The 15,512-nt window shown below is 43.7% G+C and overlaps 1 protein-coding gene across 2 annotated transcripts in view; it reads right to left on the bottom strand.

The window, feature by feature from the left end:
• LOC135541266 (constitutive coactivator of PPAR-gamma-like protein 1 homolog) overlaps positions 1-15,512 on the bottom strand; it is a 76,480-nt gene that overhangs the window by 36,642 nt on the left and 24,326 nt on the right. For both annotated transcript variants that reach the window (XM_064967377.1, XM_064967376.1), the window contains exons 8-12: positions 12,327-12,450; positions 9,280-9,495; positions 6,913-7,084; positions 681-930; positions 376-490 (exon numbers count right to left, since the gene is read on the bottom strand). In XM_064967377.1, the coding sequence (XP_064823449.1) occupies positions 376-490; positions 681-930; positions 6,913-7,084; positions 9,280-9,495; positions 12,327-12,450 (877 nt within the window). The remainder of the gene's footprint in view (positions 1-375; positions 491-680; positions 931-6,912; positions 7,085-9,279; positions 9,496-12,326; positions 12,451-15,512) is intronic.

Raw genomic sequence — 15,512 nt, forward strand, 5'->3', positions numbered from 1 at the left:
ACAGCCCAGCGGAGCGTTGGGAGGATCTGATAGGTTACCAAACTGATGGGGACTGTTTCCTGGACCCAGAGTACACCTACTACTGGACTACGGAAGAAAACTTCTACAGCTGTTCAGTCCAGGATAGGGTTGGAAAACTCATAACTTTCACCAAATTACCAGGTTTTCCAGAAATGCCCTTTGGAAAATTCCCTGAATCAGATTAGAAATCCAGACTCTTCCAACTAGGAATTCTGGAAAACCTGGGAAGTTATCAATGGTTTCAGAAGCCTAGTCCAGGAGAATTGTTAAAGTGGGTGTGTGAAAGCAGAATGTAATACCACTGTCTGCCACTGGGTGGTTTCAGGACACTCCTCAGACTCGCTACAAAATCACCTTGAGTTCCTGCAGCTGTTCAGGCTCATACAGTTTAGGAGAAAGTGCTTGGGCGAGGAACGCGTCCAGTTCCTTACCACGCAAAACCCGTACTCCTGGCCATTGTAACATAAACCTAGGACAGAAACACAACTTTACAACACGACAACATACATGAACTGACCTGAAGAATGATCGGATTTTAGTAACTGTCTGATCAGGTCTTCCATTATCTCTCAACACAGAACAATACAGTAGACATTCAGCAGAAAAATACAGATCATTTGTCTGCCTCTCAGTGTGTGTGTGTGTGCGTGTTCCCTCACCTCAACACGCAGCAGAGAACCAGGAGATGTGTGGGGACGCAGGCTGGGTTGAGCATGGCTGGGGCATCTGACCTCATACAGGCCAGGAAGGCCCTCATCCTGCCGTTCTTATCCTCCACAGCCTTGCCCAGCCACAGCTTCTTCAGGTTTGGACAGGTCCACTCTCTGAAGGGCAGAGCCTCCACCAGCTCTGGGGTGTGGGGGGACTTCCCCTTGTAGGCCGCCCACTCCTTCACTGCCACAGGGGGGTCTGGAACACATTAATAACATTAACCCTGACCTCTGACCCTAACACACCCACTCCTTCACTGCCACAGGGGGGTCTGGAACACATTAATAACATTAACCCTGACCTCTGACCCTAACACGCCCACTCCTTCACTGCCACAGGGGGGACTGGAACACATTAATAACATTAAACCTGACCTCTGACCCTAACACACCCACTCCTTCAATACCACAGGGGGGACTGGAACACATTAATAACAACCTTTGACCCCTTTTTTATGTTATCAAAATGTGTTTTGGGCAGAAACGCCTTCTGGAACGTGAACTTTCATGTGACTTGTTACAAACTTGGATGCCATCTGTAAATAGTTCAATTACGAACCTAGTTGGTTTAGCCATGGAGAAAGCCAGTAACCTTCCCGCTAGCCATGATTGGCTGAGATAATGTCTATAACAGGAGCTGCTCAGTATGTGTAGATAATTCCTGCTAGCGAAGAGTTTTTGAAAGATACCGTATAACGTTAGCCATGGGGACAACTGCAATAGTGTTGCAAGTGCTCTCAACAACATTGCTGCAGTGAATTTTGCAGGCGCTAATCGACAAGATCAGTGGGGGGATAAATAATATTGTGATGGACTACTTTCTGCACACGGTCAGTGTGAACCGGAGTGACTTGACACAACGGACCAAACAAACAGAAGTGACACTTCCTAAAGTTTAAGAGGATCCGCTCTGCCGCGAAGCGGTCATCCATCTACATTCATAGAGTATTCAGACCCCTTCCCTTTCACCACACTTACATTATTCTACAATGGATTAAATAAAACCATTTCCTCATCAATCTACACATAATACCACATAATGACCAAGTGAAAACAGATTTTTAGACATTTTTAATTGGAAATGTATTAAAAATATAAAATAAAAATACCTTATTTACATAAGTATTCAGACCCTTTGCTATGAGACTCGAAATTAAGCTCAGGTGCATCCTGTTTCCATTGATCATCTTTGAGATGTTTCTGCAACTTGGAGTCCACCTGTGGTAAATTCAACTGATTGGACATGATTTGGAAAGGCACACACCTGTCTATATAATGTCCCACAGTTGACAGTGCACGTCAGAGAAAAAAACAAGCCATGAGGTCAAAGGAATTGTCCGTAGAGCTACGAGACAGCATTGAAGGTCCCCAAGAACACAGTTGCCTCCATCATTCTTAATTGGAAGAAGTTTGGAACCACCAAGACTCCTCCTAGAGGTGGCCGCCCGGCCAAACTGAGTAATCGGGGGAGAATGGTCTTGCCTTGGTCAGGGAGGTGATCCTCTGATCCTCTGTGGAGATAGGAGAACCTTCCAGAAGGACAACCATCTCTGCAGCACTACACCAATCAGGCCTTTATGGTAGAGTGGCCAGTCAGAAGCCACTCCTCAGTAAAAGGCACATGACAGCCCGGTTGGAATTTGCCAAAAGGCACCTAAAGGACTCTCAGACCATGAGAAACAAGATTCTCTGGTCTGATGAAACCAAGATTGAACTCTTTGGCCTGAATACCAAGCATCACGTCTGGAGGAAACCTGGCACCATCCCTACGGTGAAGCATGGTGAAGCATGGTGGTGGCAGCATCATGCTGTGGGGATGTTTTTCAGTGTCAGGGACTGGGAGACTAGTCAGAATCGAGGGAAAGATGAACGGAGCAAAGTACAGAGAGATCCTTGATGAAAACCTGCTCCAGGGCGCTCAGGACCTCAGACTGGGGCGAAGTTTCACCTTCCAACAGGACAACGACCCTAAGCACACAGCCAAGACAACTCAGGAGTGGCTTAGGGACAAGTTTCTGAATGTCCTTGAGTGGCTCAGCCAGAGCCTGGACTTGAACCCGATCAAACATCTCTGTAGAGACCTGAAAATAGCTGTACAGCGACGCTCCACATCCAACCTGACAGAGCTTGAGATGATCTGCTGAGATAAATGGGAGAAACTCCCCAAATACAGGTGTGTCAAGCTTGTAGCGTCATACCCAAGAAGCCTCGAGGCTGTAATCGCTGCCAAAGGTTCTTCAACAAAGTACTGAGTAAAAGGTCTGAATACTTATGTAAAATGTGATCAGTTTTTTTTTTGTAAAACAATTGTTAAAATGTCTAAACACTTTTTCTTTGTCATTATTGGGTCGAGATTGACAAGGAAATATATTTCAGTCATGTGGAAAAAGACAAAAGGGGAAACTTTCTGAATGCCCTGTGTTTAACTCATTTTCAGATATTATACGGTTCTAATTTTGTCAGAAAGTAATTTTCATTGCAAGTTAAAGCACACTGTTTGCTAGCGAGCGAATGTTAACCTTGCTGGCTCGCTAGCTAACATTACTATTATGATTGGTGTAGTAATATTTTTATCTCAAAAAGTTATTTGTATTGCTAGGTGTAGCCTAATGTTTGCAAGCTAGCTAACATTGAACCTAGTTGGTTAGCTTTAGCTACCTGCAGATTCATACTCCAGCATTTACTGCATTTAGCTACGACAATCTGTTTGTACATTAAGGGTTGGTTCATTGTTTAACAAGCTAGCTACATGTCTAAACAAAAGACTCCACTTCACCAGATGATTACATGACCCATCAAGTTAGCCAGGTGTGTCTGCCACATATTGTATTTCATGAACATGTGTGTTTACCAGAGACAGTAATGTCAAGAACAACATGACCTGCAGACAGTGTATTTTTACCTGGAGTTTTTCCTTATTGAAGGTTACTACTTTTACAATTTTTAGTCTTTAAATCTTTGATTGTTTACTAAACTACTCACTGCGTTTAAAACATGGCCTCACATGTGAATCCTTAAAGAGATGGGTGGGGATAAGGCTTAAGAGGGTGTGAACGATGCTGAATGGGTGTAGATGCTGAATGGCTGTATACAGCTCTCCAGTAGGTGTACCAAAACATTTGGGGCGGCAGGGTAGCCTAGTGGTTAGAGCGTTGGACTAGTAACCAGAAGGCTGCAAGTTCTTATCCCTGAGCTGACAAGGTACAAATCTGTCGTTCTGCCCCAGGCAGTTAACCCACTGTTCCTAGGCCGTCTTTGAAAATAAGAATTTGTTCTTAACTGACTTGCCTAGTTAAATAAAGGTTAAAAAAAATAAAAATTTCAAGGGCCATTTTCTCCAAAAGTGGGTTTAACAAGTTTATCAACTTTCAAATCAGAATTACTTTCCCATTGTTCCTCAACAGCAGCGTATGATATACCATTTTCTAGCCGAGTCTATACTTTAATCAAATGTATACCGTCACAAATAGCAATAAATACACTGAGGGGTTGAGGCATTGGGTCAGTCTCAGTATAAGGAGCAGTTTAGAGATTTTTTTTTTTTAACCTTTATTTAACTAGGCAAGTCAGTTAAGAACAAATTCTTATTTTCAATGACGGCCTAGGAACAGTGGGTTAACGACAGATTTGTACCTTGTCAGCTCGGGGATTTGAACTTGCAACCTTTCGGTTACTAGTCCAACACTCTAACCACTAGGCTACCCTGCCGCCCCAGATGAAGAGCTTTGCTCAAGGGCACAACAACAAAAGATGACCTCTAGGATAGTGATGTTAGAAACCCTTCCTGTCAGATTTGAACCTGTTGCTGGTCGGCCTCCAGGCTACCTGGCTGACTCCAGCACTTTGGCAGACGGTGGCGTCTCAGTCCCTCAGCTTTCTACTAGGACTTGGTCAGTAGAGAGTAGCTAATGAAGACTAGCTGGTAGTAGAGTGTAGGTCGGGAGCAGTTTCTTACATTAGTAGCATAGGAAGATAGTAGTTTCTACATTATTAGCATAGATAGTTAGTAGTTTCTACATTATTAGCATAGATAGTAGTTTCTACATTATTAGCATAGATAGTTAGTAGTTTCTACATTATTAGCATAGATACTTAGTAGTTTCTACGTTATTAGCATAGATACTTAGTAGTTTCTACGTTATTAGCATAGATACTTAGTAGTTTCTACGTTATTAGCATAGATACTTAGTAGTTTCTACGTTATTAGCATAGATACTTAGTAGTTTCTACATTATTAGCATAGGAAGGTAGTAGTTTCTACATTATTAGCATAGGAAGGTAGTAGTTTCTACATTATTAGCATAGGAAGGTAGTAGTTTCTACATTCTACATTATTAGTATAGGTAGGCAGTGGTTTCTTACATTAGTAAAATAGTAGTTTCTTACATTCGTAGCAGTGTTAGGTAGTAGTTTCAAACATTAGTAGTATAGCATAAGTAGGTAATAGTTTATTACAGTAATGTAGGTAGTAGTCCATTACATTAGTAGTATAGGTAGGTAGTAGTCTATTACATTAGTAGTATGGTATAGGTACAGTTGAAGGCAGAAGTTTACATACACCTTAGCCAAATACGTTCAAACTCAGTTTCACAATTCCCGACATTTAATCCCAGTAAAAAATGCCCCATCTTTGGTCAGTTAATCCCAGTAAAAAATCCCAGTAAAAAATGCCCCACTTTATTTTACTTTGTTATAAGAATGTGAAATGTCAGAATAATAGTTGAGAGAATGATTTATTTCAGCTTTTATTTCTTTCAGCATTCCCAGTGGGTCAGAAGTTTACATACACTCAATTAGTATTTGGTAGCATTGCCTTTAAATTGTTTAACTTGGGTCAAATGTTTCAGGTAGCCTTCCACAAGCTTCCCACAATAAGTTGGGTGAATTTGGGCCCATTCCTCCTGACAGAGCTGGTGTAACAGTCAGGTTTGTAGGCCTCCTTGCTCGCACACGCTTTTTCAGTTCTGCCCACAAATTATCTATAGGATTGAGGTCAGGGCCTTGTGATGGCCACTCCAATACCTTGACTTTGTTGTCCTTAAGCCATTTTGCCAAAACTTTGGAAGTATGCTTGGGGGTCATTGTCCATTTGGGAGACCCATTTGCGACCAAGCTTTAACTTCCTGACTGATGTCTTGAGATGATGCTTCAATATATCCACATAATTTTACTTCCTCATGATGCCATCTATTTTATGAAGTGCACCAGTCCCTCCTGCAGCGAAGCACCGCCACAATATAATGCTGCCACCATCGTGCTTCACGGTTGGGATGGTGTTCTTCGGTTTGCAAGCCTCCCCCTTTTTCCTCCAAACATAACGATGGTCATTATGGCCAAACAGTTCTATTTTTGTTTAATGAGACCAGAGGACATTTCTCCAAAAAGTACAGTCTCACCCCATGTGCAGTTGCAAACCGTGGTCTGGCTTTTTTATGGCGGTTTTGGAAACGGCCTTTCAGGATATGTCGATATAGGACTTAGGGTTTCTAAGAGACGGAACGCGTCTCCTTCCTGAGCGGTATGACGACTGCGTGGTCCCATGGTGTTTATACTTGCATACTATTATTTGTACAGATTAACGTGGTACCTTCATGTTTTTGGAAATTGCTCCCAAGGATGAACCAGACTTGTGGAGGTCTACAATTCTTTTTGAGGTCTTGGCTGATTTCTTTTGATTTTCCCATGATGTCAAGCAAAGAGGCACTGAGTTTGAAGGTAGGCCTTGAAATACATCCACAGGTACACCTCCAATTGACTCAAATGATGTCAATTAGCTTCTAAAGCCATGACATAATTTCCTGGAATTTTCCAAGCTGTTTAAAGGCACAGCCAACTTAGTGTATGTAAACTTCTGACCCACTGGAATTGTGATACAGTGAATTATAAGTGAAATAATCTCTCTGTAAACAATTGTTGGAAAAATGACTTGCACAAAGTAGATGTCCTAACCGACTTACCAAAACTATAGTTTGTTAACAAGAAATTTGTGGAGTGGTTGAAAAACAAGTTTTAATGACTCCAACCTAAATGTATGTAAACTTCCAACTTCAACTATAGGTAGGTAGTAGTTTCTACATTATTAGTATAGGTAGGCAGTAGTTTCTTACATTAGTAGTAGAGTATAGGTAGGTAGTAGTTTCTTAAACGAGTTGTAGAGTATAGCTAGTTAGTAGTGTCTTACATTCAGGCAGACGGTTACGCCTCATGGCTAGTCTCTCAGCCTTCTTCTTGGCTTCAGCCAGGCTGAAGAGAACCCCGTAGACATGCTGTCGGATGGGTCTGAACAGCTGCACTGCTGACGGGAGCTCCTGGTTGGCCTCATCCTCTATGGTGACGGACAGCTTTATCTCCCCCTGAAAACACAACACACACTCTTAAAAAAAAAATAAACCTAGAGTCGATGTCCCGCATAAATCAAATTAAGCATAATAAAAAAAAATCCAACAATTTAAGCTGGAGATATCGGTTATTTTGCATGGGTTGTCGCTCAATCCACGACATCGGCCCTTCCGTACCTGCGGGGCAAGGTGGCAGAGCTACAGCGCTGATTGTCAGACCATGAGACATATTCTAGGGGTACCTTAGGTAGATATAGGTTTCAGAAGAAAGGTCTTTGTTTCTAGCCATTTTGAGCCTGTAATCGAACCCACAAATGCCGATGCTCCAGATACTCAACTAGTCTAAAGAAGGCCAGTTTTATTGCTTCTTTAATGATAACAACAGTTTTCAGCTGTGCTAACATAATTGCAAAATGGTTTTCTAATGATCAATTAGCCTTTTAAAATGATAAACTTGGATTAGCTAACACAACGTGCCATTGGAACACAGGAGTGATGGTTGCTGATAATGAGCCTCTGTACTCCTATGTAGATATTCCATTAAAAATCAGCCGTTTCCAGCTACAATAATAATTTACAACATGAACAATGTCTACACTGTATTTCTGATCAATTAGATGTGATTTTAATGCACAAAATTATATATTTCTAAGTGACCTCAAACTTTTGAACGGTAGTGTAGGTTGTTGTAGGGGTACCTCGGTTAGGATGTGGTAGGTGTAGGGGTACCTCCGTAAGGATGTGGTAGGTGTAGGGGTACCTCCGTAAGGATGTGGTAGGGGTACCTTGGTAAGGATGGGGTAGATGTAGGGGTACCTCCGTAAGGATGTGGTAGGTGTAGGGGTACCTCGGTAAGGATGTGGTAGGTGTAGGGGTACCTCCGTAAGGATGTGGTAGGTGTAGGGGTACCTCCGTAAGGATGTGGTAGGGGTAGGGGTACCTCCGTAAGGATGTGGTAGATGTAGGGGTACCTCCGTAAGGATGTGGTAGGTGTAGGGGTACCTCGGTAAGGATGTGGTAGATGTAGGGGGACCTCCGTAAGGATGTGGTAGGGGTAGGGATACCTCCGTAAGGATGTGGTAGATGTAGGGGTACCTCCGTAAGGATGTGGTAGATGTAGGGGTACCTTGGTAAGGATGTGGTAGATGTAGGGGTACCTTGGTAAGGATGTGGTAGGTGTAGGGGTACCTCGGTAAGGATGTGGTAGGTGTAGGGGTACCTCGGTAAGGATGTGGTAGGTGTACAACCTGTAAGGATGTGGTAGATGTAGGGGTACCTCAATTAAGGATGTGGTAGGTGTAGGGGTACCTCGGTAAGGATGTGGTAGGTGTAGGGGTACCTCGGTAAGGATGTGGTAGGGGTAGGGGTACCTCGGTAAGGATGTGGTAGGGGTAGGGGTACCTCCGTAAGGATGTGGTAGGTGTAGGGGTACCTCCATAAGGATGTGGTAGGGGTACCTCGGTAAGGATGTGGTAGATGTAGGGGTACCTCAGTAAGGATGTGGTAGATGTAGGGGTACCTCCATAAGGATGTGGTAGGTGTAGGGGTACCTCGGTAAGGATGTGGTAGGTGTAGGGGTACCTCGGTAAGGATGTGGTAGGTGTAGGGGTACCTCGGTAAGGATGTGGTAGGTGTAGGGGTACCTCGGTAAGGATGTGGTAGGTGTAGGGGTACCTTGGTAAGGATGTGGTAGGTGTACCTCGGTAAGGATGTGGTAGGTGTAGGGGTACCTTGGTAAGGATGTGGTAGGGGTACCTTGGTAAGGATGTGGTAGATGTAGGGGTACCTTGGTAAGGATGTGGTAGGGGTACCTTGGTAAGGATGTGGTAGGGGTACCTTGGTAAGGATGTGGTAGGGGTACCTTGGTAAGGATGTGGTAGGGGTACCTTGGTAAGGATGTGGTAGGGGTACCTTGGTAAGGATGTGGTAGGGGTACCTTGGTAAGGATGTGGTAGGTGTACCTCGGTAAGGATGTGGTAGGTGTAGGGGTACCTTGGTAAGGATGTGGTAGGGGTACCTTGGTAAGGATGTGGTAGATGTAGGGGTACCTTGGTAAGGATGTGGTAGGGGTACCTTGGTAAGGATGTGGTAGGGGTACCTTGGTAAGGATGTGGTAGGGGTACCTTGGTAAGGATGTGGTAGGGGTACCTTGGTAAGGATGTGGTAGATGTAGGGGTACCTTGGTAAGGATGTGGTAGATGTAGGGGTACCTTGGTAAGGATGTGGTAGATGTAGGGGTACATCAGGCCCTTCTTGTGTCTGTGTTGGGCCACTCTGAGGACCTCTGGAGCCACCATGGGGAGTGGAGGGGTAGTGATGTCCATGTGGTTCCTGGTCGGCATTGACAGCAAAGACGGGATCTGGGCATTCAGATGACTGATGACCTCTAACCCCTGAGCCACAGGAGAGGTCACCGTTGGGTTAGCCTGAGAGGCGAGAAGAGGGCTGTCAGGGTTCTTATTGTAAAAGTTCAGATAACGCTGTTTCACCGACTTGAAATGGTTTTCTACAGTTGGCTGCCTGCTAATCATCACATCTCAGAACCTTTAGGGTGACGGAACCAAACAGAATATTAACAGAATATTCATATTTTGTTGTGTTCCAGCTTGGAATTTGAAATGTATTAAATTGGGAGTTTGTATCACTGGCCTACCCACAACACGTCAGTGGCATTATGTTCATACACATTTGTACAAATAATAGGGTGTTCACCCATTAAAGCATTATTTCATTCAATATTTATGAAAATATGTTTATTCAGAAACAGCAACAGTCCCAATCCTGTCTCTACCATATATGCAGTGCAGAGCAGTCGGGAAAATATTCCCGACACCTTCGCCTTTTCCACATTTTGTTGTTATCTTATTATTCTAAAATGTATTAAAAAAATAAATTACCTCAATCTACACACAATACCCCATAATGACAAAGCAAAAAAAGGTTTTCCTTTTTTTTGCAAAAAAAACCCCAACTGAAATATCACATTTAAGTATTCAGACCCTTTACTCAGTACTTTGTTGAAGCAACGATTACAACGATTACAGCCTCGAATCACAAGACGCAGGCCTCCTAATTGTCCTTAGAATTTCTAAGCAAACAGCTGGAGGCAGGGCTTTCTCCTATAGAGCTCCATTTTTATGGAACGGTCTGCCTACCCATGTCAGAGACGCAAACTCGGTCTCAACCTTTAAGTCCTTACTGAAGACTCATCTCTTCAGTGGGTCATATGATTGAGTGTAGTCTGGCCCAGGAGTGGGAAGGTGAACGAAAGGCTCTGGAGCAACGAACCGCCCTTTCTGTCTCTGCCTGGCCGGTTCCCCTCTTTCCACTGGGATTCTCTGCCTCTAACCCTATTACAGGGGCTGAGTCACTGGCTTACTGGGGCTCTCTCATGCCGTCCCTGGAAGGGGTGCGTCACCTGAGTGGGTTGATTCACTGATGTGGTCATCCTGTCTGGGTTGGCGCCCCCCCCCCCTTGGGTTGTGCCGTGGCAGAGATCTTTGTGGGCTATACTCAGCCTTGTCTCAGGATGGTAAGTTGGTGGTTGAAGATATCCCTCTAGTGGGGTGGGGTGGGGGCTGTGCTTTGGTAAAGTGGGTGGGTTAATATCCTTCCTGTTTGGCCCTGTCTGGGGGTGTCCTCGGATGGGGCCACAGTGTCTCCTGACCCCTCCTGTCTCAGCCTCCAGTATTTATGCTGCAGGGGGCCAGGGTCAGTTTGTTATATCTGGAGTACTTCTCCTGTCCTATTCGGTGTCCTGTGTGAATCTAATTGTGCGTTCTCTAATTCTCTCCTTCTCTCTTTCTTTCTCTCTCTTGGAGGACCTGAGCCCTAGGACCATGCCCCAGGACTACCTGACATGATGACTCCTTGCTGTCCCCAGTCCACCTGGCCGTGCTGCTGCTCCAGTTTCAACTGTTCTGCCTTATTATTATTCGACCATGCTGGTCATTTATGAACATTTGAACATCTTGGTCATGTTCTGTTATAATCTCCACCCGGCACAGCCAGAAGAGGACTGGCCACCCCACATAGCCTGGTTCCTCTCTAGGTTTCTTCCTAGGTTTTGTCCTTCCTAGGGAGTTTTTCCTAACCACCGTGCTTCTACACCTGCATTGCTTGCTGTTTGGGGTTTTTGCTGTTTGGGGTTTTAGTATAGCACTTTGATATATCAGCTGATGTACGAAGGGCTATATAAATACATTTGATTTGGATGGAGAGTGTTGCTGCACAGCTATTTTCAGGTCTCTCCAGAGATGTTTGATCGGGTTCAAGTCCGGGCTCTGGTTGGGCCACTCAACGACATTCAGAGACTTCTCCCAAAGCCACTCCTGTGTTGTCTTGGCTGTGTGCTTAGGGTCGTTGTCCTGTTGGAAGGTGAACCTTCGCCCCAGTCTGAGGTCCTGAGCGCCCTGGAGCAGGTTTTCATCAAGGATTTCTCTGTACTTTGTGCCGTTCATGTTTCCCTCGATTCTGACTAGTCTCCCAGTCCCTGCTGCTGAAAAACACCCCCACAGCATGATGCTGTCACCACCATGCTTCACCTTAAGGATGGTATTGGCCAGGTGATGAGCGGTCACCACCATGACCAAGGCCCTTTTCCCCTGATTGCTCAGTTTTTCGGGGCGGCCAGCTCTAGAAAAGAGTCTTGGTGGTTCTAAACTTCTTCAATTTAAGAATGATGGAGGCCACTGTGTTCTTGGGGACCCTCAATGCTGCATTCAGTTTTTGGTACCCTTCCCTAGGTCTGTGCCTCGACACAATCCTGTCTAAGAGCTCTACGGACAATTCCTTCGACCCCAGGGCTTCGTTTTTGCTCTGACATGCACTGTCAACTATAGGATCTTATATAGACAGGTGTGTGCCTTTCCAAATCATGTCCAATCAAGTTGTAGAAACATCAATGATAATCAATGGAAACAAGATGCACCTGAGCTCAATTTCAAGTCTCACAGCCAAGGATCTGAATACTTATGTAAATAAGGTATCTATGTTTTTTTTATTTTTAATACATTTACAAAAATGTCTAAAAACCTGTTTTCACTTTGTCATTATGGGGTATTGTGTAGATGAACATTTTATGTAATTTAATTTAATCTGTAACGTAACAAAATGTGGAAAAAGTGAAGGGGTCTGAATACTTTCTGAAGGCCTTGTAAACAGCTGTACATGGGATCTCCAGGCATATAGAACTAACGTTGTTCATTGTAAACATCATGTTATGATGTAAGATTTCACACTCTGTGCTGAACCATACCTTGGTTTGGTCTCCCAGCTCCCCCCCTGCTGTGCTCTCTGATGGTTTGGCCCATCCTCCCAGTTCCCCCTCTGCTGTGCTCTCTGATGGTCTGTCCCATCCTCCTTTATGGTCACTTACATGACTACAGGAACAAGAGGATAAGAGTATGATAATGTATTAGGATAATGTATTGTAACAGTTTTGACTTGACTGAGTAATGTAGTATGTAAAATAATGACTCTGACATGGCAGTTGGAAGTCTGACAGGATATTGTAATGGCACCGTATTAACTTGGAAATTTGTAGGGTTGATAATGTCCAATGTTTGCCTCGAAACTGAAACTAAACCGAAAATAATTTCACACAACAGATGAAAAGTATGCTGGGGAGTAAAGAAGAGAATGGGTGAGTTGATGAGTTAGAGGAAGAGAATGGGTGAGTTGATGAGTTAGAGGAAGAGAATGGGTGAGTTGATGAGTTAGAGGAAGAGAATGGGAGAGTTGATGAGTTAGAGGAAGAGAATGGGTGAGTTGATGAGTTAGAGGAAGAGAATGGGTGAGTTGATGAGTTAGAGGAAGAGAATGGGAGAGTTGATGAGTTAGAGGAAGAGAATGGGTGAGTTGATGAGTTAGAGGAAGAGAATGGGAGAGTTGATGAGTTAGAGGAAGAGAATGGGTGAGTTGATGAGTTAGAGGAAGAGAATGGGAGAGTTGATGAGTTAGAGGAAGAGAATGGGAGAGTTGATGAGTTAGAGGAAGAGAATGGGAGAGTTGATGAGTTAGAGGAAGAGAATGGGTGAGTTGATGAGTTAGAGGAAGAGAATGGGAGAGTTGATGAGTTAGAGGAAGAGAATGGGTGAGTTGATGAGTTAGAGGAAGAGAATGGGTGAGTTGATGAGTTAGAGGAAGAGAATGGGTGAGTTGATGAGTTAGAGGAAGAGAATGGGTGAGTTGATGAGTTAGAGGAAGAGAATGGGAGAGTTGATGAGTTAGAGGAAGAGAATGGGAGAGTTGATGAGTTAGAGGAAGAGAATGGGTGAGTTGATGAGTTAGAGGAAGAGAATGGGAGAGTTGATGAGTTAGAGGAAGAGAATGGGTGAGTTGATGAGTTAGAGGAAGAGAATGGGTGAGTTGATGAGTTAGAGGAAGAGAATGATAACATAGAGGAAGAGAATGGGAGAGTTGAGTTAGAGGAAGAGAATGGGTGAGTTGATGAGTTAGAGGAAGAGAATGGGAGAGTTGAGTTAGAGGAAGTGAATGATACATAAGGAAGAGAATGGGAGAGTTGATGAGTTAGAGGAAGTGAATGATACATAGAGGAAGAGAATGGGTGAGTTGATGAGTTAGAGGAAGTGAATGATACATAAGGAAGAGAATGGGAGAGTTGATGAGTTAGAAGAAGTGAATGATAACATAGAAGAGAATGGGTGAGTTGATGAGAGGAAGTCAACGATGCATAATGATGTAATCACCAATTGTGAATGAAGAACAGGGTCATTCTATTGTATTGATTCATTGTAATCTCGATGGTCTGTATCAATCCACTAGATCCAGTTTAAAAATCAGTCTACTCTGGCCGACACCAAGGGAGCCTGCTTCATGTATAAATGGCCAGAAGATCAAGACCAATGGATACACATTAGCGTTGCTACAAGATCTGAATGAAAATGACTCCGATGGAAGAAATGGATCATGACATCCTGATGATTATTCTTCTGGTTCTGAGAGTTGCAAAGGGTCGGAAACGTTTCGGTAAATTTCCTGAATTTTTCCTGAAACTTTCCATGGGAAGTCCGGGAATTTTTGCTTAAATTATATTTTTAAAGTTAGCTTATAACAGTGAAGCTTTTTTTGTGGGATACACATAAGGCGATTCTAGGTCTTATGGCATATTTTGGTTAAACTATCCCCATTTCAATGGAATTGCAACCCTCTGCATGCACAGTGCATTCTTCCATCACATGGACAGCTGATTCTCAAGATCTTGCACACTAACGAGATGCTATTGAACCCACACTACTACACTGTCTGAGCCAAGGACTACATGCTTTCTGCTAAGTTTTGATTACAATACTGGGTGGGGTGAATATATTATATATGACATACATGATTTTTTGTTAACTAGTAAATAGTAGCCTAGCCTACAGCAAAGTGTGTTTAAATCATTTCTAACTTGTTAACAATTCCTGCTAGTTAGTTTTTGCTACCATGTGGGTTTTAGCTTGAGCCTGCTAACTGAGTGTTAATTCACTTGAAAAATTGGTGAGCATCCGGGCAAATTTGAGGCTTCTTGAGCCTGACAACGAGCCATCCTCAACAAGGTCGGAAAGTGACAATGAAGATGAGGCATCAGTCTGATGTTCAAGAGGTGGACCAGGAGGTCCAGGGAGAAGACATGGAAGCCTGAGAGGAAGACAACCAAAGCTTTAGTTTCTAGACTATAATTTTAGGTATGTTTTGGGTCATTGTCCTGTTGAAAAACAAATGATAGTCCTACTAAGCGCAAACCAGATGGTATGGCGTATCGCTGCAGAATGCTGTGGTAGCCATGCTGGTTATTGAGTGTGCCTTGAATTCTAAATCAATTACAGACAGTGTCACCAGCAAAGCACCCACACACCATCACACCTCCTCCTCCATGCTTCACGGTCGGAACCACACATGCGGAGATCATCCTTTCACCTACTCTGTATCTCACAAAGACACGGCGGTAAGAACCAAAAATCTCAAATTTGGACTTATCAGATCAAAGGACAGATTTTCACCGGCCATTGCTCGTGTTTCTTGGTCCAAGTCTCTTCTTATTATTGGGGTCCTTTAATAGTGGTTTCTTTGCAGCAATTCGACCATGAAGGCCTGATTCCCGCAGTCTCCTCCGAACAGTTGATGCTGGGCCAATAATGCGCCGCCCTATGGGACTCCCAATCACGGCTGGTTGTGATACAGCCTGGATTCGAACCAGGGTGTCTGTAGTGATGCTGTGCCTTAGACCGCTGTGCCACTCGGGAGCAATGTAGAAAATAGTACAAATAAAGAAACATTCTTGAATGTGTAGTTGTTTCCAAACTTTTGACTGGTACTATATATTCAATAGGAGTGTGTACATGTATGGAGTTATTGAGCTTGTTTTGGCTGATCAGTGGAGTTGAGGGTACTACAGATTACAAACAATCTGGTGGCCTTCCATTTGTATTTATTATGGATC

The sequence above is a fragment of the Oncorhynchus masou genome, chromosome 6 (genome assembly GCF_036934945.1).
Source record: "Oncorhynchus masou masou isolate Uvic2021 chromosome 6, UVic_Omas_1.1, whole genome shotgun sequence".
Lineage (NCBI taxonomy): Eukaryota > Metazoa > Chordata > Actinopteri > Salmoniformes > Salmonidae > Oncorhynchus > Oncorhynchus masou.